This window comes from Venturia canescens, chromosome 2 (genome assembly GCF_019457755.1).
Source record: "Venturia canescens isolate UGA chromosome 2, ASM1945775v1, whole genome shotgun sequence".
Taxonomy (NCBI): domain Eukaryota; kingdom Metazoa; phylum Arthropoda; class Insecta; order Hymenoptera; family Ichneumonidae; genus Venturia; species Venturia canescens.
In genome coordinates this window covers 6,349,097-6,375,398 of record NC_057422.1, presented here as the reverse complement: position 1 = coordinate 6,375,398, position 26,302 = coordinate 6,349,097, and the positions used below count along the sequence as shown (strand labels likewise).

At 38.8% G+C, this 26,302-nt stretch overlaps 1 protein-coding gene and 1 long non-coding RNA gene across 3 annotated transcripts in view; one reads left to right on the top strand and one right to left on the bottom strand.

The window, feature by feature from the left end:
• Window positions 1-71: 71 nt before the first annotated feature.
• Window positions 72-4,852, top strand: LOC122407335 (uncharacterized). The gene is made up of 2 exons (XR_006260185.1): window positions 72-870; window positions 4,471-4,852. It is a non-coding gene; the product is annotated as an uncharacterized lncRNA (long non-coding RNA).
• A 754-nt stretch (window positions 4,853-5,606) lies between these two features.
• The window catches only part of fng (Fringe glycosyltransferase), a 56,247-nt gene continuing 35,551 nt past the window's right edge, over window positions 5,607-26,302 (bottom strand). The window contains exons 6-9 of one of the 2 annotated variants that reach the window (XM_043413479.1): window positions 16,636-16,721; window positions 8,851-9,016; window positions 8,484-8,569; window positions 5,607-8,045 (exon numbers count right to left, since the gene is read on the bottom strand). In XM_043413479.1, the coding sequence (XP_043269414.1) occupies window positions 7,988-8,045; window positions 8,484-8,569; window positions 8,851-9,016; window positions 16,636-16,721 (396 nt within the window). In that variant the 3' untranslated portion in view covers window positions 5,607-7,987. The remainder of the gene's footprint in view (window positions 8,046-8,483; window positions 8,570-8,850; window positions 9,017-16,635; window positions 16,722-26,302) is intronic. The other variant, XM_043413480.1, reaches the window with a different exon arrangement.

Here is a 26,302-nt window from a genome sequence, read left to right as displayed (position 1 = left end):
TAAAGCGCGAGCGCGGGCAAGTGGTACGACCGCGCGCGGGCACCGTCGAGCAGTCCGCGCGAATCTACAGCTACGACAGCGCCACCAACGCGATTCTCTCGATTCTCCAGTCCGGAGGTCCAAGTGTGTGGAAATATTGGTTTGTGGGTGTACTCCTGTGCGCTTATATTCGTTCGATCGTTCGCGAGAGGAATGAAGAATTTAAGCAGCAGATGTATGAGAAATGATTATTTCATGGTCGCGATCCTCACAGTCCGCTCCGGCAGCTTCGAGACCCTCCTCGTCGCTGTCCCGCAGCTCCGAGGCCATTTTTGGGCAGCTCGTCGAGCCTAAACTGTGCTCGCGTCCGCCGCACAGCACCCTCGAGCGGACCAAAGGAGCCGAAAAGCATCAGCAGCGATAGCAGTGTCCAAAGTGTGCACCCGGAAGCTCGGAGGTGGAAAGAGAAAGCTCGCTCGGTCTCGACCGTTCAACCCCCAGGACTCATCCCCTCCGTATCAAAGAGGCGTGTGCGGTAGCCCACGGATCACAGAGTTAACACTCAGATTTTCGAGCACTGTACGAGGCTTGTCAACGTTCCTGAACTTAACATCATTTCCCGCTGTACATCGCTGCCTCGAGCCGAACTCTCCCCCTCGAGGATGGGGTTGGGGGACTGAGCCCTCCCCCCCCCCCCCCCCGCGACCCGTTCCTCGCTTTCTCTTTTACTTTTCTCTCTCTCTCTCTCTCTCTTCCTCCCTCGATCCTCACCATTCCCCTGGATCCCGAAAAAATTCCATTCTTCCCTCCTTTTATTATCTCAGCGCTGCTGAAATTGCCGAGTAACACTGCGATAAAAATCCTCGCCCGACTCAAGCATATAGGGGAACGGTAAGAGTCTCACGGAAAAATATTAAAGCGTGAAACGGAGAACGCTTTAAAGCTCGGTGAATCGTCAGTCGCGAAAGCCTCAGGCTGTGCGTCTCTCTCTCTCTCTCTCTCTCTTTCCATCTCTCACTCGCTCTCTTTCATCTCTGACAATCTCGTGACTCTGCCCACTTCCTTTCTTTCTGTGGATATTCCGATGCACGGTGAAAGCTTTCATTTGTACATAGCGGTTCAAACCAATGGAAATTTCAAATCAACTTTTTACAGAAGTATTTTTCTTACCAACTGCCATTTTAATCATCAATTATTATAGGAAAATAGATAGTAGAGACGGCGTTTTTATTGGAGATGAAAAAGCAACAGATGCGAGTGTGACGGAGACGGGGGGGTTCGCGGCAGCAGCATGAATGCACTGTAAAAAAAGTTGGGGCAAGCTCGTTCACTCGTCGGAATAAAAATTCCTGTGAATGTGATCATTTCCTCAAGCCACTGTCAAATTTAATGAGAGCCTCGCAATAATTAACTTGTGAAAATCTGATAAAAACTGATGAAAAAATGTACATTCGATCGACACCAAAAAATCAATCGTTTTGCGGAAAAACAGATATTTTTTATCAACGAGCTTTTAAAATGGAAATAAATATTATACCACTGGGAGAGAACATCGATCTCACTGGGCGAGGAAAGTTTCATCTTTTTCTTCCATATGTCAAAAGCTCTTCAAATGGTGACGACTTCGAGACCGAAAGTGAGAGGAAATCGACCAATCTCGAGCATAGATGATACGCTGCACGTTTTGCTTTGCCGGGTCGAACATTTTCTTTTTATTACTTCAACGCCGAGACGCTGCTGGGTCTGCGGATTCAGCTTTATGCGAAGTGTTTTTTTTTTTTTTTCATTTTTTTCACCATTTCAACTCCATACACGTTTTCGACCATTGTCGTTTTTAGATTTTTTGGCTCTTGCAAATTGGGCACGATAAATGGGAAATTTTTTCTATTTATCTTTCTATAGAAATGAAAGCACGATCTTGGAAAGCCTTCGGCCAACCTCGCTTGGGGTGTTCATCGTTTTCTGTGAAATTCTGTGATTCATGAACAATCTTTTCCATGTTGATTCGGTACAATTAAAAAAAAAAAATCGTTAGTTTTGTTTCAATTTCTTTATAACAACCTATTCAGAAAAAAATAAGCTCAATCAATAGTTGAAAAACTAAAAATTTTCGTTTTCGTAGACTTTGTTTAAAAAATGTGAACAATTGAAAGCAAGTCTCTTTCAGCCAACTCGGCTCCTGTTGTTCTCCTCAATATTTTTCGACAAGATCGTCGTTGGAAAGGGGAATTATCTCTTATCGGAGTGAGTTGTTCCAGTCCTGGGTTGTTTACTGCTCGACACGATTCGAGAGCTTCAAGAGAGTAAAAAAGTCTTGAAGCGAAGGAAAAATGTTTTTGTAGTAGTTTGTTTGCTTGCGGTAGAGATAAAGAAGATTCGAAGATTCTGGTTGTTCGGCAATAATGTGAACGATTTTGAGCTCGTCGTTCCTTCCTCCCTCGATATTTTGCAGGTTTTGTTATCGGTGTTTCCGGAGTTTCCAAAGAGTGCGGAGGATTGAAAAATTCTCACAACTAAGTTTGCAAAAGTCGAAGAAAAAGTTTAATACCGATAAAAAATAATGCCAAATTGGAAGGACTTTTATTCACGAAGTGGCCTCGATCCATGATTTTTTCCTAATTTATGACTCAATGGAAGCCAGACAACCGTTGGGAGAGCAGTTCCTGCTTGTTATCTTACCAGGAAATTTGACGAGCTTACCATGTTCACAAATTTATTTTCTCTATCATGCACGCCAAGTTTAAAAAATTTTTTTTTGCAGTGAATTTGCGTCGATGGGTGTACATTTTAAGTATGTTAATACGTCTTGGCTGTACTGTAACATTTTGATTTTTTGAATTTATCCCAAAACAAAAAATTAGAATATGAATTCGGTAGAGGATTTTCAATGCTCCAATTTAATGTTGAGCGTTTGCATAATTAGTAAAGAGAAATTCAACGAAAGCTTACTTTCTACTGTCAATATATTTTTATTATTATTTTCGCTGTGGTTACAGAGGTTTTGCATGGTCCAAATGCCTTTCGAGTTGATTCGTTATTTGACATGGTACACATTTAAAAATCCAATTATTGTGTTGAAACAAAGCTTTAGTCGTTCGCACGAACGAGCTCATTCATTTCAACCGAGCTTGTCCTCCTCCCCATGCGCGCGTGTTAATTCATCAAAACTGGTTGCACCCGCTCTGGACGGACGGGGTATTTATTTGAAGCAAGCAGGTCTCAATCCCTCGTGGCTTCTGGTTCGCAATATTTTTCCTGGAAGCTACCCTGGAAAATTAATTTTTTTTTTCAATTGCATACACAATTTTTTTTTTTTTTCCAATCCGTTGACAAGAGATACTGTCAAGTGTGGAATAGCGCGAGAAAATAATTGGTGCAATATTAAAAATGCAACTCCAAGTGGAGAAAAAAAGGAGAAAAATATTGGGGGATAAATGACGAGGAGAGGTGAAAAATTATATGTGAAAGACATAAAAGGAGGGATGAGGTTACTACTTTTGAGAGATCGGGTAAGTTCTCTCTCGACAGAATCCCCACAGCAACACCGGAAATTAGTTTTCTGTCTGGTGATCCGGCGGCAAACGTCGTGTATTTTCATACCACGCTTTCCACTTGGCGCAAAATCCTCTCTGTAAATACGTTTCTTTTTTATGTATCTCCGGTATACAACACCGCTGTGCGCGTAATGAGCCACTAAGGCTCGTAAAATAATTAAAAGTCATGCCACTAAGCTTTGACTCCGTACACAAACGGTAATAAAATTAGAACCAAGTAGAATGTACAAAGTTATGGTGAAATAGAAAAACTTGTAGTGGAGGAATGTAATCGGCGAGGAAAAACTCGTCAAAAAGTCGAATAACGAAATACAGTTTTCATTATTTTCCGATTAAAAGTATAATTTACTTTCATAAGTACTACACGCACCCGGAAAAAGAATTTCATGTATTCACAAATGTTGACGAACCTCGAAGCAGGTAATTTCTACGGTGACTCAAAATAACCGACTATTTTGTTTCATGCTCCTGGAATCCAATAGTCGCAGTCAGCTAAAATAAGATTACTCTCAAAATTTGAGCCGTAAAAAAAGCGATTTTCTATTTTTCATTCGTTCAATGATCCCTCATTGTTTTGTGTCAATCAAACATTGGTTAGAACGAATACAAGAAAAAATATGTTTCTTCAAAAAAATGAGCTATCCAGGAAAAAATTTGCTACTACGACGTTGGTAAATATGTCGAACCAATAACTTTTCCATCAAAATTTTCCCCCAAAATTTCAGAACGCACATTCAAACAATTGAGAAAAAAATTGTTAGCTGACGAATCACAGCCCAATATACACTCGATAAAAGTTGCCCGGTCATCCCATGATCTTGCGGAGCGTTAAAATTTTTCATTCCGTACCCCGAAGGCTAAGCTGAAGCTGAATCTACATGAAGCGATTATGATATCAGAGGACACTTTGAATGAGAAGCTTTCACCACCCTTTCAGACAACGACACCTATTGGCCGACTCACCAAACCGGAGGCTAAGCTGCTCTCACTAACGAAAGCCCGGAGGATAGTGGTCCAACCACAACACATGCTACGTCGAACGTCTCTGCTACAATCGTCCGGGCTGAATCGCTCCAATCACAGTGGGTGCAACCAACAGGATTCCAACGAGAAAGGACTAGTCCCGGGTCACCCGCAGTCTCCAGGCGAATCCAATAGTACTTGATGTTTCAAAATCCGGTTAGCAGCTATTGCTCTAGAGTAAAACTAACAGACACTGAATATGCAGACCATCGAAACAGATTGACGAAGTTTCATCTTCGATTTTGGTTTTTTACTGTTTCACAGCAATTCAAAATAAAATTTTGGTAAAATGTCAACGAGTTGATCGCTGAAAATTTCAATTTCAATGAGTCTCTTCATATTCCTGACGAGAAATCGATCATTTTGAACATTAAATTTGCAATAATGCGATTCCGTTTTTCGTATAGCCTTCTACTATTGTGATCTGCGATCGATAAAGCGAGCTGCTGTAATCAATTTCATTTTCGTTATCCACAGAGAACTCCCATTCGATCAAATCATCGGATTAATGGGACGAAACAATCGTCCGATGAAGCTTTAACCTAATAGTTCTTCACATTCCCCCCAAATCAATTATTCTTACCAAGCCCTAATGATTTGATCGAATTAATTACAGAAATATATGTCAGTATTACGGAAATGATAATTATGCAAATAAATCGTCTTCGTGGAAGAAATTTAGTGGATGCTTTCCCCCACGATTATTATAATTACTCTAAAAAACCTACGGCCATACGTAACATTTTTTTGTCTGGCAGAAACCTTCTTTATCGCCAGCGATCGTGCTGATCAAGAATTTCACCCTTACGCTAGCAGATGGTGGTTTATCCACGTTAATCTTCCAATACTTATGGATCATCACTGAAAAAAATCTACGCCCCAAATTATAACCAGGTCTACAGGTTTGATTTTTAACTAAGAAATTATAACCAGCAGATGACAGGGTTGTCCCGTACTTGTCCCAAGACGCTACCGAGTCGCTTGACCAAGGAAGATGTTTTTGGATTTATCGATTTCGGCAGGAACATTTTTTTAGCATGGAACTCAATAAAAATTGTATAAATATGTATTTTTTCTTATTCGATGTATATTACATATAAAACAGTGCAATCACTTTCGTTTTTTTTTTTTTTTTTTTTATTTACGAAATTGCACAGCGATAGTACGAAAGGGTTTAAAAACATATATGGAACAATAATTTATCTTTGACACTATGCGACCCGTCACATACGAAAAAAATTTGTATCGTTATATGTATACACATGTCTATGTACAAAGATCTAAGACGACGTTCGAAAAATCGTCGTTAGTTGAACAAAAATCATTTCCAATTCTGTTTCCATAACACACCACAATTTTTCTATTGCACGCTCTTCGCTCATTACAATCATCCGAGTTCGTTGCATAGTACAGAAAAAAAAATTGTTGCTCATTCGTTTGATACAAATTAACCGATGGGCGCAAATTGTGAAGAAGAAAATTAAATTGCAGTGTTTTGTTGCAACGCAATCACGTATTTGCGTGCGTTACCTATCACATTGTGTTGCCGTCTGTAGTTCCACTTCGGAAGACTAGCTTAGAAAATTTTTTATTAAGAAAAATACTATACGAAAAAGATGGAAAGCTTCATCTGTGAAAATTAGATACAAACGATGATACATACAGGGTTGAACTCTGTCGATTCAGAATTCAACAAAATTTCATCTCTTTGTTTTTTGATATAATGTCATAGTTAAACTTGACTATCAATCCTTTGTAATTTTTTGTTCATATTTTTTTATTACAAAAATAAAACGATTTAATCGGTTGACAACTTTTGATGCTTGATTTTTTTTCATCCTCATCACGGATGATTTACGTGGAAAACATAGTTTCTCAGAGTCACCAACTATGCAATCGAATCAAAGATTCGAAAATTTTTTTAATGTCCTCGGTCCTTGTGAAATGTTTTTATAAGATTTTAAGGACCATGGGAATTCAAACGATCCAGTTACGTTGCGAAAAAGTAATCTAGTTATCGGGAAACAACGAGTAAGAGGAAAGAATACCGAGTAAAATATAAACTCTTAAAAAAAAAAACGATTTTTCGGTACATTCCAACGGTACAAACCTCAAAAGTGTAAATACATTCGTGCATATATTCGATGTATACATCGGGCATTTTACGAAATACGGTAGACTTTTTGACTAATGCCTGCCGATTAAATCCATTTTTCGAAATAATTGCATCCGGTTTGAAAGATGCCCGGTGCTTTTTTCAAGGTCTTTGTCAGCACCAGTCATCAAAAATGAAATCGTGAAAAAATGCAACTTTGAAATATTTTTTCTTCATTTTACAGTGTAATAAGGTTGCGAAAATCGCAAAATATTCAAAACCGCTCTCTTGGAGCTGATTAATAATCCACGAATTGTCAAGAGAATTCGCTTTTTCGACTCTTGGAATCTTTTCCGTTGTTTTTTCGAGTTTTCGTTCTCAATTATGGCTTTCTATGAATATATAAACGAATTTTTAAAGTTTCTTGAAGACTCAATGCAATCAGATGAAAATAAAGAACAAATAGAAGAGGTCAAGGAAGAAGTTCGCTTGGTTGGCATCGAAACCCTCATCACATACGTTTCGTCATTTCCATATGAATACATTTCTTTATGCAACGTGAAAATATGAAATCTTAAGCTCAACATTGCATATAAATATATATATATGACTATTAAATAATCTTATAAATCACTTCTCATTATTGTCGATCTATTATTTACATGTATCACGATTGTTGCAATGAGGCAATTTAAAAAGATCACTTTGTCTTATTTACAGCTATCTACAGACATTCATCCTATTGGAAGAATCTAGCATTGAAGTCTTTTCGAAAGGCAAGCCCTAGAACATGGATTAGAATGACACTGAAGTTTGCAACGTTGGAGTCCAACAAAATGATTTAAAAAAATTCTTCAATAATTCCAGTAAATCTCTAATTTCGTTCCCTGCCGAATTTGAAATTTGTAGTTTTTCAAACCACACCAGTGATTCGTGAAATAAAAAATGAGCAAACTCTAATGTTGCAAACTTCGGCGTCGTGGATTTCCATTTGAATCGAAACACTAACGTTGGTCAAAAATTCGGGAAAAAAAGTTAGATTTGGTTTTTAGTGCTTTGATAACATGAAAAATAAGTAATGCGCGTGTCCTGATAGGACAGGATTGAACGAAAAGAAACGAAACATCTCATGCTGTCCGTAACCGTGATAAAACAAAACGGAATTGTACAAAAAGCGCTTACTTCTAATTGCGGGTTGCCTTCGATTGCCATTCATCCGATTCTAATTTCTTAGAAATTTCTCAGAAAGTTGGTTTTTTCTAAAATTCTTACACCGCAATTCCGGCTTATTATTTTTCAATCTAACGTCGATATAGAATAGGACTGATTGTGACTATCATCTGTGCGGACAGTTTGCCACGTGTGGAAACAGCCGACAGTGGATGGACTTGAACCTGGAACAAGAGAAAATGCGAATTTATTAGGAAACATACCAAATAATAATGTCAAAATTTCGTCGTTCTGATGCAACTGAATTCCTTCTCAATGGATGCAAACTCTTTTCACAATATTTATGGTTTTTCTTAATTCAACGTTAGTTAAGAATTCTTCTTGGTTAATTAAGAATTGATAATATTTCATAAGATAAATAACAAGTAACGAAATTAGACTGATTTCTAGTGTCATTGAGAATCTTATTTTCCCATTTTTTAAGTTTAATCCGTGATTAACATGAAAAAAAATATTCCCCCGATTTTTCAGGAGTCAACTTCGAAACTGGTTTGTCTCATCGGAACCCTTGACGTCGCAGCGTTGTCTCGATGACGACCACCGAAATTGCTGTGGACAGAAATCACAAGAAAAAAACGTAGATAATGATTTGGTGAAATTACCTCTTCGGATCGTCCTTGGGATCGAAACCGTCGATTTTCACCACGTTTAAGTCGTCTCTCGGGCCCTTCGAGTAGCTGAATGATACCTGGAAGCAAAAGTGAATAAAAGAGGTATTGCTTTCAGCAACGAAGGAAAAATATCCCGAGTTTCTTCAAGAATATTCGAACGTCACTAAATATTCGAGATTTCTTTTCGAGAATGAATGTATTATTTTGCACTAGTAACCGTTTATGAATTTTTTCAGATTCTTCACTGTACCGAATATTAAATACTTCAAATGGAACGAAATAAAAGCAAATCATAGCACACAAAAATCTTGAAGTTTTGTCAAAGTTTTCGGAAGCAAGATACTTTTCAAAAACTCACCTGCTCGTGGAGAGTGTCTCTGTTAAGAAACTTCATTGGCTCGAGATGAGAATGAAATTGTTCCACCACCGTAAGTTGTTTCTTGAGTAAATACTCGATAATATATCCCATAGTAACGTCATCAGGGAGTCTTATACGATCGCCTACGGTAATGAACTTGCCGCCCCTATAAAAAAAAATGTGGAAAAACGTTTGTTAGTTATAAGAAATAACTTGGCACCAAAATACAGATTTGTGCGTGGACTTTGCTCATTCATTGTGGAATCTTTATAGGATCTTTCCTACAGAAATGGAGAAAATAAAAAAAATGAATCGAAGAAGGAGTTTTAGAAGCATTTCGATGTGTGGAATTCTCAATTCATTACATACGCAGATATAGCTATAAGAATAACAAAAAACCTTGTGTTCCCTAATTAAGTATGGAATGTAGAGTGGGATCGACGATGCGATAAGGAAATATACGTTAGCATGCTCATGGTCCATCGAAGATGCCGCGACTACTTTCACGCCCGAGAGATTGAACGCACCGAACACAGCGCAGACGGTACCGATAGGGCTTTCTACATCTGTTGGAACTGCGCCGATATACGAAGTATTCGCAAACAAAATTAATTGATACACGAAACGGGAGGTACTGAATGGATGTGGCTATATACGTAGATGAGATGAATAGCAGACGTTGCCTCTGTGGATAATAAACGAAGGGGAAATACATATCATGGACGGACAAAATTATGCACGCATATATATAAATACAATGTACGAAGGGTGTCTCCAAAAGTGAGCCTAAAAAATCGTTTGATAAAATCGTCTTTTGTGAGTTAATTTTTTACTTGAATTGTTCGACGACTAAATACACGTTGGCACAGAAAATAAAAAATGTCAAAATACCATGAAATAAGGTCCAATAAATACAAAAATGGATATAATTTACAGGGAATTCATGAGCAACATTTACCAGGTGATCAAACTCAACGATCACCAATTCAATAATTTTAGAAAAGCTGAGCTTCAGGATAGAATATTCGATAGGAAATTTTTTCTATTTTTAATAACGAAATACGTTTGGTTTTTGTAGCATCCTGTATAGAGTTATGAATGCGTGAATATTTGCATTCACTCTGAAAGTACGGACGAGCTTATTCGTATTGCTTGCACCAGTGTGCCTGGCACGTTCGGTTAACGCGAGATATAAATGCGGACGCGGTCGTTTTAACGACGCTAAAGCGGTTACCGATTCACTATACCGAAAGCTGTTTTGCGGCATTGCCGTACACAGATGAGACGCTCGCGATTCTCTCCCCTTTTATTTTTCCTCACTCTCGCACCAATCAGCTTAACCATTCAACGGCAGGTGTTTCACGCGCGTAATATATTCTATAGCTGTGTCTCGACAGCCAAGGAACGACCCAACAGAAGCGTCTCTAATGCCTCGACTGTTTTGAATCGAGATCGGTATATGATAATATGAAAGAGGGAAACAAGATGAAACGACTGTGTATTTCGCCTGGCTCCCTCTGCCTTATCATCATCTTTTCCTCAAACAATATCGCTCCAAAAATACGCCTGTTCATATAGAGATAGAATCGAAAAAACTTGTTCATTCTTTTATAGTGGGGCAAAATATTTGTCTGCTATTTTGAGCAACAACAAATATTCAATCGTTCCCAGCAATCCAACATTGAAGATCGAAGAAGAAATGAATATATCGAGGTTTCAAGAGTTTTGGTTAAGGTTGTTGCGGGGTCAGGACGAAACGGTGCTGGCACTGAGATGAAATTTTTTGTGACCGTTCATGATCCGTTTACTAATCAACCTGTCAAATTTAGAAACGATCCACAGTAGAGCTGTTTAGAAAAAAAATCGCAAAGTTGGACTATTTTGTGTGCTAATCACATTATGTTTATGGGAATGTTCCAAACATTTTTTAGTATATTATAAAAAATATATTTTTCGAGAAACGGCTACGTGATTTTTGCAGCAACTATATTTATCGAAAATTTCAAAAGACGAAACGTGCTTGGACACATTAATTTTATTATTTTAGAAATATAATTCGTAAAGAACCAACATTTTAATACAATTTTATTATTGAAAGGACGTTTGAAGAGTTTATTTTGACTAGCGTGGTGCAGCAGCTGCCGCTGCTGTTGATGTCACGCTGTCAGGTTTCTTTACAAATTTTATAGGTTATGAAGTGAGTTTACTGTTCAAAGTGGTATTGCAGTGGAGGAAAATGAAAAAATGAACGATCAAAAAGTTTACCGGGATAAAAATCGTCGTTTTGTAAAAATTTACAAACAAACGTGGCGAAGCTAACAAACAACGAAATATGACCGAAAGGTCAAACCGCGAATGTATATATTGAATGCAGCGCTGTCAAACGTTACTGATCCATTTGTCGTATAATCCGAATGATTTTTCAAGAGATGTTTTTTCACATTTCAGCCGATTTTCGACGGTATTCAAACACTAAAATACTCATGTATTCTTGAATATCCACGAAATACAACGATCGATTTTTTTTTGCGAAATCTTGGATATAACTAACGAAAAAATTCAATAACTTTTCATGTGTGTACGGTTTTTATGTGATAAGTGTCAGAGAAAAGTCGATATTCAATAATTAATTTGCTGCTAAACTACACAGTAACTAGCGTCGAAATTTTGCAAATCTATCCAGTACGTATTCATTTTTGCCTACCAAAAATATCATCGCGTAATCTTGGATAGCGAATATTCAAAACCATTTTTTAGAAAATGATTTTTTAGAAATTATTTCATTTCATTATCAATTATTTCAGGCATATTATCATGGGTTATTATTTACGTTGTTGTCAGTTCGTCTTGCAATAATTGATCTCGAACAAATGATCGAAAATAATACCATAAACTAATATAAGTAATTCCCGTAACCATTACTTTGTGAAAAATGCATATTCTTTTAAACTGATGTGGATTTTTTCCTCGAAAAATGACATCAAATACGAAGATTATTTAACGACAAACAGTTGGTAATAATTCATTGGTTCCGTGTATAAGCACAGGGCGCCCCCCTCACGCTTCACCCCCGACGGCTAGACTCGACAACAACCTTAATAAACGGAAATCTTTCTCACCATATTGGGCCAACTCAATTTTCAGGATTACGTAGAAAGAAGAATGGTTGCGGTTTTGATGTGAAATTTTTGGTTTAAACTTTATTTGTTCTAACTTCAATAGAAGTGAGAGAACATAAAAAATGGAGGAATCTCGTGTGTTCATTGTTTTCGTTTGCAGAATAGCAATTCAACTAATATTTCAATATTATTAGAATTTCATAGTACAACGAGTGTACTGACAGTTTTGGGTAAATGTGGTCGTATAACTCCGGCGCTCTCCCAAATCAAGTAGCCCTCTAGTCGAGCCCAATGCTCGGATGGGTGCCCGTTGAGCCGTGCACCAGCTCGCATATCAATTACTGAACGGGATCGAGGCAGTTTCTCTGGGTGTTTCGATGAACTCGGTGAAATCATAACCGCCTGTGTGGATCAGATTTTCCACAATTAACATTGGTCCTCGTGTAAAAGCAATTAATAATGCACCAGAAAATAGAGCTGTGGGCAATAATCTGTAAGGTCTCGTAACAGCACAAACAGAAGCAATTAAGTAATAAAAAAGCGGGGTTGAAGCGAAGGAATGGACTCGTAAAAATACAGACTTTTCGAAAAATTTTGAAGGCTATCCGGAATCGCGATCTTCGCTGTCGCTGAGTTGAACTGTTTTGGGATGATCAAAACTTAATTCATCAACGAATCTGATATCACGAAATTTCGAAAACATTCAAAGTATTTTTGAAATACTAATCAGAAACGTTGGAAATCAATTGAAATTAGACGATAAAATATATTTGTGCCAAGGTAGGAACAATGAATCTCCATAAAAAATCATGGTCCGGTGAATTCTTTCCCACCCTCAGAATAAAGGCAGTTTCAGAAGTTGGAATGCTGACAGACCGGAAAAGGGTTGCGTCCGAATTCGGAGAGGTAAGGGGGCTAGGAGGCTGAGGCTGTACTCTTGTTTCTCTCTTGCGGAGGGTTTCTTCGGGTTGAATAACGTCAAGAAATTTTCATCCTGCCAATTAGAGGTCCGAGGGATAAGAAATAAATAGTCTAGTGCGCTTAATTAACATTTTCAGTTACGATTGGACTCCGTTGTGTCCTCGTTTCGGTCCTTCCCTCATTCGTTCTCGCATCGCGGTTTCCACGCGGCGTTGGACGCACTCATTAGCGAATACCGCAATCGGATTCTCGTTCTCCCGCGCTCCTCTCTCGCACACGTAGACGCACACATAGACACATATAGACAAAGAAGATAAGTTCCTCATCCATATGCCGTGTGGCTTCGTTGAAAGCGAGCCAGACTTTCTGCCGAGCCTGTGTCCCAGCCGAAATCCTCTGATCGAACTCAGCGCGAAGCTCTCTTTTTTCTTCTCTTTCTCTCTCTTCGTCTCTCTCTAGCTCGCTCCCCTTCAGTGACTTTCCTATCACATTTTTAATTGGATGGATTAGTCCCGAAATCGCGTGTCCTTTTCTTGGCCAATCCTCTCGTACACCAACGGGCCGTCAGCCGTTTGGCATCAGGATGGCAGTAATTCCATTGCAGATTTTGTCTCCTGCCGTAGTTTACAATGAACCGTCATCAACAACAAGCAACTTGACATCGACGCACATCCAAAGTCCGTCTCCCAACGCCCCTTCGCGACTTCCCTCCTTTTTTTCCTCGCTGATTCCTCAGCCTCCGATCTTGCTCACGAAAAGAGAGAGGCCCTTTTTCCCTTTGTGAAATCACAATCGACACAACACGAGTGACATCGTCTTCCTCTTTGCTGGCTTTTGGTTTCGTATTTTTACGAGCCCCATGACCGTTTCTCACCCATCAGCGAATTCGTCTTTCGGCTTTTCTAACACGCGGACAACGCACTGACGAGGAGAAAAAGAGTCGGGGTGGGAGCCGCTATTCGGAGCTCCGAATGAGAAAACCCGCACCAAGGAACACCACAAATATCGGTCTCGTTAAAATACCTCGCGACGGAATCGAAATGTCGGGGTTAAGTGGATCGCAGTGTCCTTGTGATCGCGCGTATAAACAATGCCGCCAAAAAGTCGTTTTTTTTCTCTCACTCATTTTCGTTTATCCTTCCTCATTTCTTCAACTTATACAGTCTCGTGCAAAAGTATTGGCTGCGGCTGTTTGATCCACCATTTTTTTCATATCCCAGACAAAAAAGTCAAAAGTGAATTAAATCAGCGCCGTTTTCAAGTTCCAGCTTATCGTCAGTTTTACATCGTGCCGATTAGTGCACGGATACAGACGTCAGAACGTTTCTGAACACTGTGAAATCTGAGCTTTGAGAAAAATGGTAGCTCTCCAACGAGGTGAATGAAAAATTTGAAAATTGGCTTGGATCTTCCTGTCGTTGAGTCCCACTTTATATTATAAATTACAAATTATACTTCATACTTATATACATAAATTACAAATACATACATAAATTACAAATTATACTTTATACTTATATATTACAAATTATGACAGTTCAGAGCTGGGAAACTGTCACGAAACTTGATTAATAAATCAACTTTTCGAGCATTTATTGTAGCCAATATCTGGATTGTAATTGAACTTTATGGCTGGAAATCAAACGAAAATTTTACGAGATGAATTTTCGTTTGATTTCCAGCCATAAAGTTCAATTACAATACAGATATTGGCTACAATAAATGCTCGAAAAGTTTTCCCCTACAAAGCTCTGTAAAAAGCCTTTTTACAGATTTGTTTACAATCAATATACTGCTTCTTTAGCAATATCATAAATCGTCTGGATGAAGAATCATAACGGGCTGTAAAATCATTGTAGATGCCGAGGACCAGCGCGAGCGTCGAGGCTCGTTCTTTCGACTACCTTCCTCCTCTTCTCCTATTAGTCCATTTCTCCGCCTTTCGATTCGGTCGTTGTGCCACGTACAAACGATGCGAAAGAATTCCATAGATCACCCGAACGAATTCCGGAATTGATGGACTCCCTTGTCCCGCTGTCTCTGCGATGAACCCAGAGAAATGCCCAAATTGGTTTTACGAGTTGCAAGCCTGTTATATATATATATATATACATGCGCGCGCATAATCGATGCGGAGAGAGCATCCAATTAGGCGTGAAGTATAGTCGACAAAAATTACGACATCCAATTTTTTTTCATTCTCCTTTCATTTTCGTCATTCCACAACTGCTGGCAATTGTCTTTGTCTTATCAGCAACAAAAGAACACCACGAGTTCGTTGTTTAAAACAAACTTTAAAAAACTCCGGAGAAGAGGACTATTGCGAGGTTGTTCTTCATTTTCCCATACGTCCGGCTTACCTCTACTGAAAAACAGAGAAACCGGATTTCGTTTTTTAATATATGCATATTATTCAACGAGCTTACATTCCACCGTCGAACATTGTACTCTACAGCCTTCATTACCTTAGCACTAGAGCGTTCAACTCCACATGGTACTTGCGTTCTCATTCCGTATGGATGCCGACCAAAATCGGTTAGACTCATCATCGGAAACGTAATGACGTTAATTATAATTATTCCGAGTACATTCTGATGTGCCGTACGTAAGAAAACCACCTGGTTGGTAAGTATCGACGAATAATTTCGGTGCATAGGTTTATGAAAGGTAAAAATTTTATAATTTTTCAACCATTTTGGTTTTCATATCGATACAGTCGAGCCTGTCTTGGAGCTGACGGAAATAAAGTCGTTTTAGACGACTATTAAGGTAGCTCTATCGCTTCATATGGAAAAAAATACGAAAATGGAAAAAATAGGTATGAAGAAAAGTATTTCTAATAACTAAAATTTTCCATGTGCAATCCTTCAGATGAATGTTCGCGTTGAATTATAAAAATGAAAAAACGGTCCAACGATTTGCGCAGTATCCCAAAGTTTTGGCAACACCGGTTTTCTCTGCCTTTTTCTACTCGATCACTCGTGACTGTTCAACCTCTTTTCCGCCGATCTGCCAAACTGAGGTTAGAACTACACTCAGCCGCTGCCTTGCTGTCACGTCTCTTCATCGTAGCGGGTCGTAAGAAATCCAATGCCGGAAGTTCAAATTAAACTTAATATTTCATAAAAAATAGAACGATAAGTGCCACTTTTTTTGGGAGTATTAGATTACTGCAAGTGTTAAGTATATGAATTGCAGTTTTTTTTTTCTAGAATTTCATGGATTTTAATGCAAATATACCCTTTTGTGGCAACCGGAAGTCAAGTTTTTGTATGCCGTTTTGATAATTTTTCACGAAAACCGCCCAATTTCAATAATAATTTTGATTTCTCTGAACTCAGGTCGATAACCGACTCTGAAATTTTACACAGCCCTTTATTAAGGAGGGTGGATCACGAAATCCAAATAATCGGAATTTGATAAAATTTGGTGACGACATTCTTTGGCATCGAGTATACAAATATACAATTTTTTTCAAATTTTTTTACCACATGGTTATCGAATAATTGAGCGCTAAATCGAAATTCTCATGCACTGTCTTATATATTTTTAAAGAATACTTTTATTAAATTTTATTAAATTCTTATCATTTTGAAATTCTTCACATTTTTAACATGGTTTAGCATGGCAAAATTGTATCGTCGCGATCCACCCTCCTCAAAGGTTGAAGTGCAGCATATAATAAAAATTTGTTCTAAATCTTCTGAACTGAGGTTTGACGATGAAAAACAATTGATTTACTCACCCAGCGACGGGTACCATTTTCAGAGCTAGGGCTCGGCTGATGCAGAATCCAGCGCCACCTGTGGCGAACCAAAATTTCACCTTCTGCTGCAACAAACAAACAGACAACGATGTCACGACATTTAAAAGCCGGTTTTCTATGACGCTGAAGTTTCCAACGTTGGAGTCCAACGAAATGATCGAAAAAAACTCTCAAATAATTCCAGTAATTTTCCTATTTTGTTCCCTGCCAAATTTGCGATTCGTAGTTTTTCAAGCTGCACCAACGATTCGTGAAATAAAAAATTGGTGAGTTAAATACGTTTTTTTCGTTCATTTCGTTGAACTCCAACGTTGGAAACTTCAGCGTCGTGGTTTTCTTAAGAAATTCGAGCGAAAAGTAATAAAATACGAGCACTCCGTGGGCTCGCGCTATGAGCGCGCACAAGTAAATTGTAAGTGCCTCGTTATTGGACACGAAGTGTGATTTTTCACCGCTGGTCGCGTACTCAATATGGCGACGGACAAACAGCTGATAGCGTCACAGTATAAGAGCAAGCGAGTTCATTACAATGTATCGGACAGTGGAATTGGAACGAGAAATCGAGTACTCGCTCGAACCTTTCTCTGCCCTGTCCCACCTCCGGGTTGTTCACTTTGATTGACCGTAATTCCTATTGAGCAAGGCAAATCTTTCATATTCTGAGGTAGTACACTATTTTCAGACTTTAAATTTAAAAAAAAAAAAAAAAAAAAACTAAAAGAAATAAATTTTTCAATGTTTAAGGGAATTTTGCAGCAAATTCCGGGTACGCAGTTTCCAATAATCAAACTACAATCCTGTGACAATGAGTCAAAAAAGTGTACAAAACAAAAGCACTTTTACAGTGCAAGTAGGAAGTACGATTCTGGAAAAAAAAATCCTTTATTTTTGCTTCCAAAGCATCGTTAATAAAGCATTCATGTCCCAGTTTGCTATTTTGCCATCTAAAACAAAAATAATAAGTTAATTTCGCTCAGATCAATGCCCACGACCAATATTCGATAAAACTTGAAAGTTTTTCGACAGCAGATTTTTTCAGTCGCCCCATTTTACATTTACAAGCATAACGTGCTACATGGACTGACATGTTGTGAAGGAAAGGAACAAAGTCGAGCGAAATAGAGGGGCCTGATTCATGTATCTCCGGGTAGCTCGCAACGGGCATTTATCAAACTTTAATAAACTAAAAGCCTGAGAGAAATGAAGGCACGACCAGGGGGACCCCGGTATAACGGGCCTGCAATGGACTCCCTGCAGTAGCTGCATAGACGATTCCAGGTCATTTCAAGATATCCATGTTACTGTCCGCCACAAAACATCCGGGATAAATTATCGAAGGTTCAATTATAGTCAGTCCGCTTATTCCGATGAACTGTCAATCGGCGCCTAATTATCGCTTGTACCAGATTTACCACGGGAATTTTCATCTAGGGAGAGAGCAGAAATTCTTGGAAGTTTCTTCCACACTGAACATACGAAATCAAACCAAGTAAGTGTTAGTAAATAATTTTAAATCGCGATATCATTCGTTAATCTGCATCGTTCAACATTAGATAAAATAATGAAAGCCAAAAAAAAATTTCAATCACTATTGGGGGCATGTTTTTTGCTGAAATTCACGGATTTGAGCATTGGAAAAAATCAGAAATATTCGAAAACCACTCGCACATCAGGCTAATTTAACATTTGAAAATTGTCAAAATAATTCATTTTGGGCTCGAAAATACTCAAAGGTCTGCTCAAAAAATGAGCTCTTGAATTTTTTGGAATTTTTCCATCGTTAACAATTCGCAAGACAGAAAAAATACACTCTACTGCAGATGATAGGTTAAAAACTTGTGCATAGAATCTAAGCGTTTTTCCAAATGTTTATTCGCTCACGGGCGTTTGGAAAAATCTCGCGAAATTTCAGGACGTTATTCGAGCTGGATGCAATCGTAGATGAAAATAAAATAAATTGGTCGAGATCAGAGAGAAACGTCCACTGGATTAGCGTGGAATGCCTCATACATGAAGCACTTTGTAGAATATCAGAAATTGCATCTACTGTAAGGAGTCTAAGATTAGTGGCACATTCCCCGCGCTGAGGAAGATGGCCAGAGGAAGAGGAAGAAGAAGAATAAAGAGGAGTCGAAGATTATCCGCCCGTAATCTTGCCTGCACTCTGATCTGGTTTATTAGACTCATGCCAAGACTTTTTTCCAGATTCATGGATTTAGAGATCCGCGTGGCGGAGTGACAGTTGGTGTCAACAAATATAATTTTCTATTGCGAATGATTGAACCATTCGGAATGAATTCCAGCTTCAGGACATTCGTCATGCATCATTATTTTATGTGCTGTGGTAACGATAAAATTCACAAACCCTCCACATGGTAGACCAACAACGATGGGAAATCAGTCACGATGAAAAAATAAGTAATTTTACGTGGTATCGCTTACCAGCCACTTTCCTTCGGACCAATTTCAATCTTTAACACGCTGCTCTCGCAACAGGGTCTTATACCCCGACGAAATGAAATGATTCGTTGTTTAAAAAAACCGAATGAAATTGAAGCCATGAAAATGGTGGAACAAATAATCGGTCAGGCAATCGCACAGATGATACTGCATGACCGCAAGCATTCCAGAGCCAGCGCATAACATGGGTGTATTTGCCGGAGTATAGTGCAATCTTTAAATTAAACCGGCCAACCCATTGAGTAACACGTAATCCTTTGGGTCGTACGGCTAGGAGAGGAGTACCGGAGCGCGTTCCTGTTAACCAGTATAACGAGACCGCCGATATAACGCCGTAGCCTGTAATGATTCTGCTGCGCCGAGAGTTCTCGCTTATATGCACCGCTGTGAGGTACATACAGAATGCATTTTTTACATAGAGGACGAAAGGACCAGTCACGATCGCATGTGACTGCTGGTCTCATCCTGAGAATTGCTACCGCTGTATGGGCGCGGATAGGGAATGCGAGATGAGCTTTGACGGAACGTGTCTTATGTGCTTGCCGTCTGAAAATATTTGCGGGAATAATTTTTTCATTATTTTTGAGCAATCTTCAATAATTTGTGGTTAAATGAGACTTAAAATAGGCATAAACCTCCGAGACATATTGCACCATGTGTACAGACGTATTTGTATCGTTTCGTACAGTTATTACAATTATTGGAATATGAAGAAAAAAAACAAGTAGTTGAGGTTAAATCGAGGAACTCGTCCTTCCATGATTTTAATGCTCGCACGAAGTCAGTGAACTTGGGAATGAAAAAATGATTTGAATTCAAAGAACAAAGAGTTGATTATTTATGTTCATACTTTCATTGGAATATTTACAGTAGGCAATTCAAACTGTCAGTGAAATATTTCAAATTACTTGCTGCAATTTTCAATAAGGAAGAAGACGATATTGTGTAAACAGGACAATAATAATGACAGTGATTGAACCAAAGACAAGGAATTTATACGAAAACAAGGATTATAATCAAAGATTACAGTTTCCAAAAAACGAAGAGCGGAGATTCGAGCGGGAGAGCAAACAGCCTTACTTATCGCAGAGCAAATAATCTGCTCGAGGAGTTTGGAGTGAACCGTTAAGCGCGGTGTAACGGCTCAGTCTTGTACGTATTGCAATAATTGCATTGCAGGGAAAGGCAGCGAAAAACAAAGTACGCTGATGGAATAAAACTAGCTGGGTAATTCGATCGCTTTTTGAAGCACCAACTTAGAAAATAGGCAGACAAGTAATACTCAGCGGAAAATGAGTGTACGATGGAAGTGTAAGCAAGCGGAAGATCTAACAGGAAAGTCAGTTAGTCTGGAAGGAGGAAAAAAATTGATGTCGACGCCGATGATCGTTTCACCTCAGTCTAATGTGAATTAAAAATCCTGCTGCACGTTTTATTCCGAGTAGATTGATATTTGAAAGAAAATATGAGTTACACGCTATTCTCATTTTATTAGAGAACAAGGTGTAACTTTTATTTTTCTCAAAAAGTCAAGGATGTCCGAGTAAAACGTGTAACCATTTTGCAGCCATCTCTCTCGCACTCACGCAAGCACCAAGCAAGTGATAGATCACCTTAAGGGACAGACGATGATATGCTTGCCAAAAATAATATAAACGCGAAAAAAAATTAAGTAAATGGAAATAAAAATAATAGGATAATCCACGTCGATTTGAGATGGAGATGGGACGGTTGTATTACCAGAAGAAACGCGATGCAGGAGGAGAACTCCTTTTTTTGCGATATCTTCATATCACTGGTGTGAGTATCGGATAAAACCGCAAGGCCATTGCATCAGCGGTTAAGAAATAAGAAGAGTGAATATTACATGACTCTTGGATCTCAAATTAACTGACAAATGCCCCCTCCCTTCCAACTTTTTATTTTTCGATCGAGAGTTTGTAGAAGGAAAGATGAAAAGAAAATCGAGATAATATGAGCACATAGAAGCGAAGGATCAGGACTACGAAGGCGAGGCCAGTGCGCCAGCGAGCGAAAACCGCGCACGACGCGTGCAGGAAGTGGAAGAGAAACAAAATTACGTTGATGGGATCACGACTGAAACCAGCTTTAGGAAAAGTAGACGAGAAAATCAGAAAAAAATGCGAGGAGGCAATCAGTTAGTAATTCTAATTATCGCACGTGTATTCACGGACGGTAATCCCGCTTCGATCTCTCAGCCAGATCCGCATGCACAATCTTTCTTACATCTCTTCAGGCTCCTACATTCCACGCCAAATCGACCACGACGCGATACAACTTTGCATTTTTTTTCCATTATTTCTTCTTCCCCTTTTTAGCTAACGGAATGGAACTCAGCTCGATCGCCGATTTTCGAGTTGATTAAAACCGAAAACGAAGAAAACGATCAGCAGCCTCCTACCCGCCGATGCCCATGATTACGGATCTTTTGGAAGCAACATATTCGGAGTGTGAACCCTCGTTTTTTCACGTTTGTGCACATACCGGTATGCAGCAGAGGCTTGTAAACTTCTCATGTCATTCTCCAGAACTTAAAAGTATCAATTTTATATCGGAAATTAAGATTTTTCTTGAAAAAAAAATGTTCGGACGAAATGAACGCATTTTTCATCACAAAATACGAATCCGCAGTAAAAAAGCGTGGTTCTTATGGTAAAAAGCAAAATTCGCTTCCGAACGAGCCTGAGGCAGCCACTAAAAGTCAAAACTGCTCCCACCGATACTCGCTCCCCTCAAAACCGAGTGGAAAAATGAATTTTCGAAAATAGCGACGTGGAAAGCCCCATATTTGTGTGTGCATATTACTCTCATATCTCAACTATCATTTACTACACCTATGATGTATATAAGAGTTCTCGTGAAGAGCCGAGTTCGCAATGGCTAGCTCACCGAACCGTGCATAACAGCTTGCGAAGCTCGAAGGTAAAGAAAAACATCTATACCGATCGAAAGGCGAGATTGTGGCCCCGCCTCTCTGACTAATTACATTCTTGACCCGGTGGGCTCTTCGACGCGGCAGTATGGTGTGCAGAGAACCCCCTGATGATATCCAATTAAGTGTTTCTCTTATTGCCCTCACGCCTTTGGATCTTCCGTACAGAGAAAGTCGATCGTTCCGCCGACTTTGGACATTAAAGTTGCACTTTTGTAATATTATTCTCAACTCTGTTTCACGGGGCGGCGACGTAGCGTGGTGGCGGCTCATATGGTCCGTTGAACCTATAGAAAAACCACGATTATGATTATCAAACGAAAGCAACAATTGTATCGACCATGATGGCTAATTTTTCCGGCACTTTTCAGAGTCGGGCTCAGATTCGAGCTGAACAATTCTGCCCTGGGCCCATCGTGCTCATTCGGTAGGTAGAGACGCGGCAGCGTCTTGACGCCAAGTATTAAGGTAACTCCTGCATTGCATGCTAGTCAAATGAGTGCTAAATTTTCAAAACGCTTTTAGACCAAGTTTAGCTTACCGATTAAAGGTATTGTTAGTGGATTTGTATTACAGCATATCTTATTGAGATGTAAAAATATTAAAAAGGCTAGTTTTGCAAAACCATCAACCGATAAATGAAAATTTCCACGCTGACACATTTTCACTGGTATTTTTCGAAGAATTATCTGCGTTTGATCGATTTTATTGCAACAAGTCTCATTTTGTTCGTCAATTGGTCCACTATGAATCCACCATGTAGTTTTGTTTCTAACTCGATCGTTTCACTGTTGCAGCTAATTGTTCGCTAGGTGAAAAAACTTTTTCATTCATAATTTAATCTACGCGGTGAATTCGTAGAGGGCCAGTTGAGGAACAAAATGAGACTTGGTGCAATAAAATCGGTTAAAAAATACAGATGATTCTTTGAAAAATAGCTGTGAAAATGTGTCATCGTGGAAATTTGCATCTATCAGTTGACAGTTTTGCAAAACTATCATTTTCAATATTTTTTCACGTTAATAAAATATGCTTGAATACATATCTACTAACAATGAGTTTAATCGGTACGTTGAACTTGGTCTAAAAGCGTTTTGAATATTTACCACTCGTTTGAGTAGCATCCAGTACAGGAGTTACCTTAAAAAAGAAAAATTTTGTAGACACAGCGAGTCGAGACGAACCGCGTATTTTTTATTCGAAATTGCTCGATTTCCCCGTACTTGTGAAGTTGAAGTGGCCGCCATTTTGGTCATACTCTGGATTTGGAAAAAAAATGGTGTTATTTTTGAACCTTACAGCCGCGAAGAATGTGTTGAGATGAAAATTTCTTGGCGTAACTGAGATTTTTCGGAAAGTTGAATAAACTGATTAAAAATTAGAGATTTCAAACGCGACTGATTCGACGTGAAAAGTTCCATACAATCCAAATACTCATCACAAACTCCGTTTGTGATGAGGTAGCCGGCATGACTCGCGATAAGGGATATCTGATTATGGGTGTGAGTGACTCGGTTCGTATATTAGGACTAATGAACAGATCGAAACTTCTGATACAACTCGTCCGTAGCAGCATGTAGTGTCTTTGTTACAGATTCTGATAGACGGTCCAGGCTTTGTGATCCCTTAACCGATTGTTGAACGATCGGGCATGGGTTTGTTACCTGGATACTTGCCATTACTTTTCTGCGAGTATCCTGTTGTTTAATGAACCTCCGCGAAGCCACTATCCCTGCGTGATAAAGTTTTAGCACTTGCAGTCATTGCTATCGATATAAACTAGCGTACACAACAGTTTCGTCATTAATATTTGGGGCTTCATCTCCATTTTGTTCTTGGACGTTAAGCCAAGCACCGTTTTTTATGATAAAAATTGTGAAACCACCGAAACTTCCTTTAATTGGTTGGTACCATCTTCATCGGTGATAAAGGCTTAACGAGAGTATTGTTTCGCTACGAATAAATGGCTATCGCTCCTTAACGGGTTCGTGACTACCGCAATAGATCAAAAGCCGCACTGTCATCGTTATATCGGTCCCACAATGTAGCTAGAGAGTGTACACTCGCTGGGAACTTCGCTAATGTCGAGTTCAAGGAAACCCTTAGCGCTGTACATTATTCTCGGTTAATAAAACACAGGGCAACGGAAAGAAATGAATTTTCCTGAGCCAGGATCAGGCTTTTGCATCTTTGTTCTGCAACTCGAAAAGCAACGAAACATACCAATTGCACTATTCAAAGTTTGTTTTCATTTCTGGGATGGCGATATTAAAAAAAAAAAAAAAAATTTTTTTTTTTTTTTACATTTTCGTGACCAAACTTCAGATTTGCTGTTATTCTTCGAAGCTTCAGATGCCAAGATTTTTACAAAAATGTGGTACACATGAAGTTACAATATTAGAGTAGTTCGATCGTTCGAAAAAGTATGGCGAAGGTCCACTTTTTTGTGGTAAATAATAATTTATGAGGCCTCTTAAGGGGTAAAATTTGCAATTATTTCATTTACAATTTTGAGTTTTTAGCACGGTACCCTATGGGAGAACTCACAATGATATTAATTGTGGAAAAATTGTAGGGTGTTCGAGTTTCGGAAAACTTTATTTCGCGAAAAAAATTTATCCCAGATTCCGTTACTTTAAAAAAAAACATTACACCTTACGGGGCTTTTAAGAAAACATGAAAAATCTTGAGTTTTTAACGGGTCGGAAGCGGATGTCAGTCGTTACGTTGGACTGCTGGTAACAGCTGATTGAACTTCGGGCAAATTCGGAAATCGCGGAAATTTCATCAAAGTTTATTTTTGAAACTGACTCACGTGCTTTCACTCGTCTAGTAGGCTTTCATTCACTTTTTTTAAATGAATTAATCATTCCTTTTTCGCGGTGGCATTACACCGAAATAAACTTTCTTCCGCCGAATAAAAATGTTCCCTAAGTCATGTGTATTTATTAAAGTGTCGGACTCAATAATTAACTAATCAAGTTGAAGTATAAATTTCATCTTTTATGATATTTTTAAAGCACTTTATTACATTCTTATGATGAAAATGTTCTCAATGTAAGTATTTATTAATTTTATTTATAATTTAGATTTCAAATAAATCAACACAAAGTAGTTGGAAACTCGATTAGTCATAGAACAGCCGAACCACTTTAAAGGAGAGTGAACAAGCGTTAGGAAGCGTAAAAGAATGCCACAAAGCGTTTCGACACTGAAACCACATTTGCTGTCACTAATCACGATCGAGTGGAGGCACAAAGTGTTTTGGATAACCGTGCGGACACGAGGTTCTCGGTGGCACATACAATGTGTTTGTACATAACATAAAAATCCACTCGAGGCCCTCAGGATGGCCAATTATTTGAGAAATCGTAACCAAAAAGTCATCGATTTTTGGGCCAGTCGGTAATTGGAAGTTGTGTCTTATAACGAGTATTGTAAAGGCAGAACAACAATAATACGTACACATGGAAATTCAAATGTACACATAAAAATACCAATTAGAGAGACGTCCTTTCGATCCCAGTGGACGCATTAATATGAGAACAAATGATCCAATTATGGGGCTATAAAAGTGCGTGTCCGAGATCCGTCGTTCACTTTAGGACCCGACAAGAGAATGATACTTTGAGTATATAAAACACCAACCTCAAGCTTACATGTGCTACGTACGTGTGTGCGTGATATGCGCAACCCGGTGGTGGGTTGTTGGCAGAGACGAGAGTCTCGACAGCAAAGAGGACAGCATATACTTATGAGCCGATGAATTGAACGACTATAGTCAACTCAGAATCAAAAGAGCCAGTTTACCAGTCTTCGTACATACATGGACATTTGTTTGTATAAAAATGCACGGATGTAGAGTGAGCGGTTTGAAACTCTGTTTAAGGTAGTTCCGGTACGCAAAGGAGTCTTAATTTTTAAAAGATTTTTCTTGCTTTCGTTTTCGTCTCATTTTACATTTGAGAAAACTTTCGTTGACGTTACGACGCACCGAAAGTTCGAGGCGTCGGAGAATCCCCGTGTCTTTGCAAATCCTTCCAAAGTTGAGTGACGAAAAACTCGATCGAGTTGCGACGGATATTCGGTTTTAAAGGAGAGAATGAAAAATTAAGCGATATTGAAATTCAGAGGTAAAATCGTTTTGAAAATCTGATAACATAACTTTGTACGTGCTTTTTGACGTTCGAATAATTTACAAAAAATGATTCAGGCTCATACCAAGATCACATC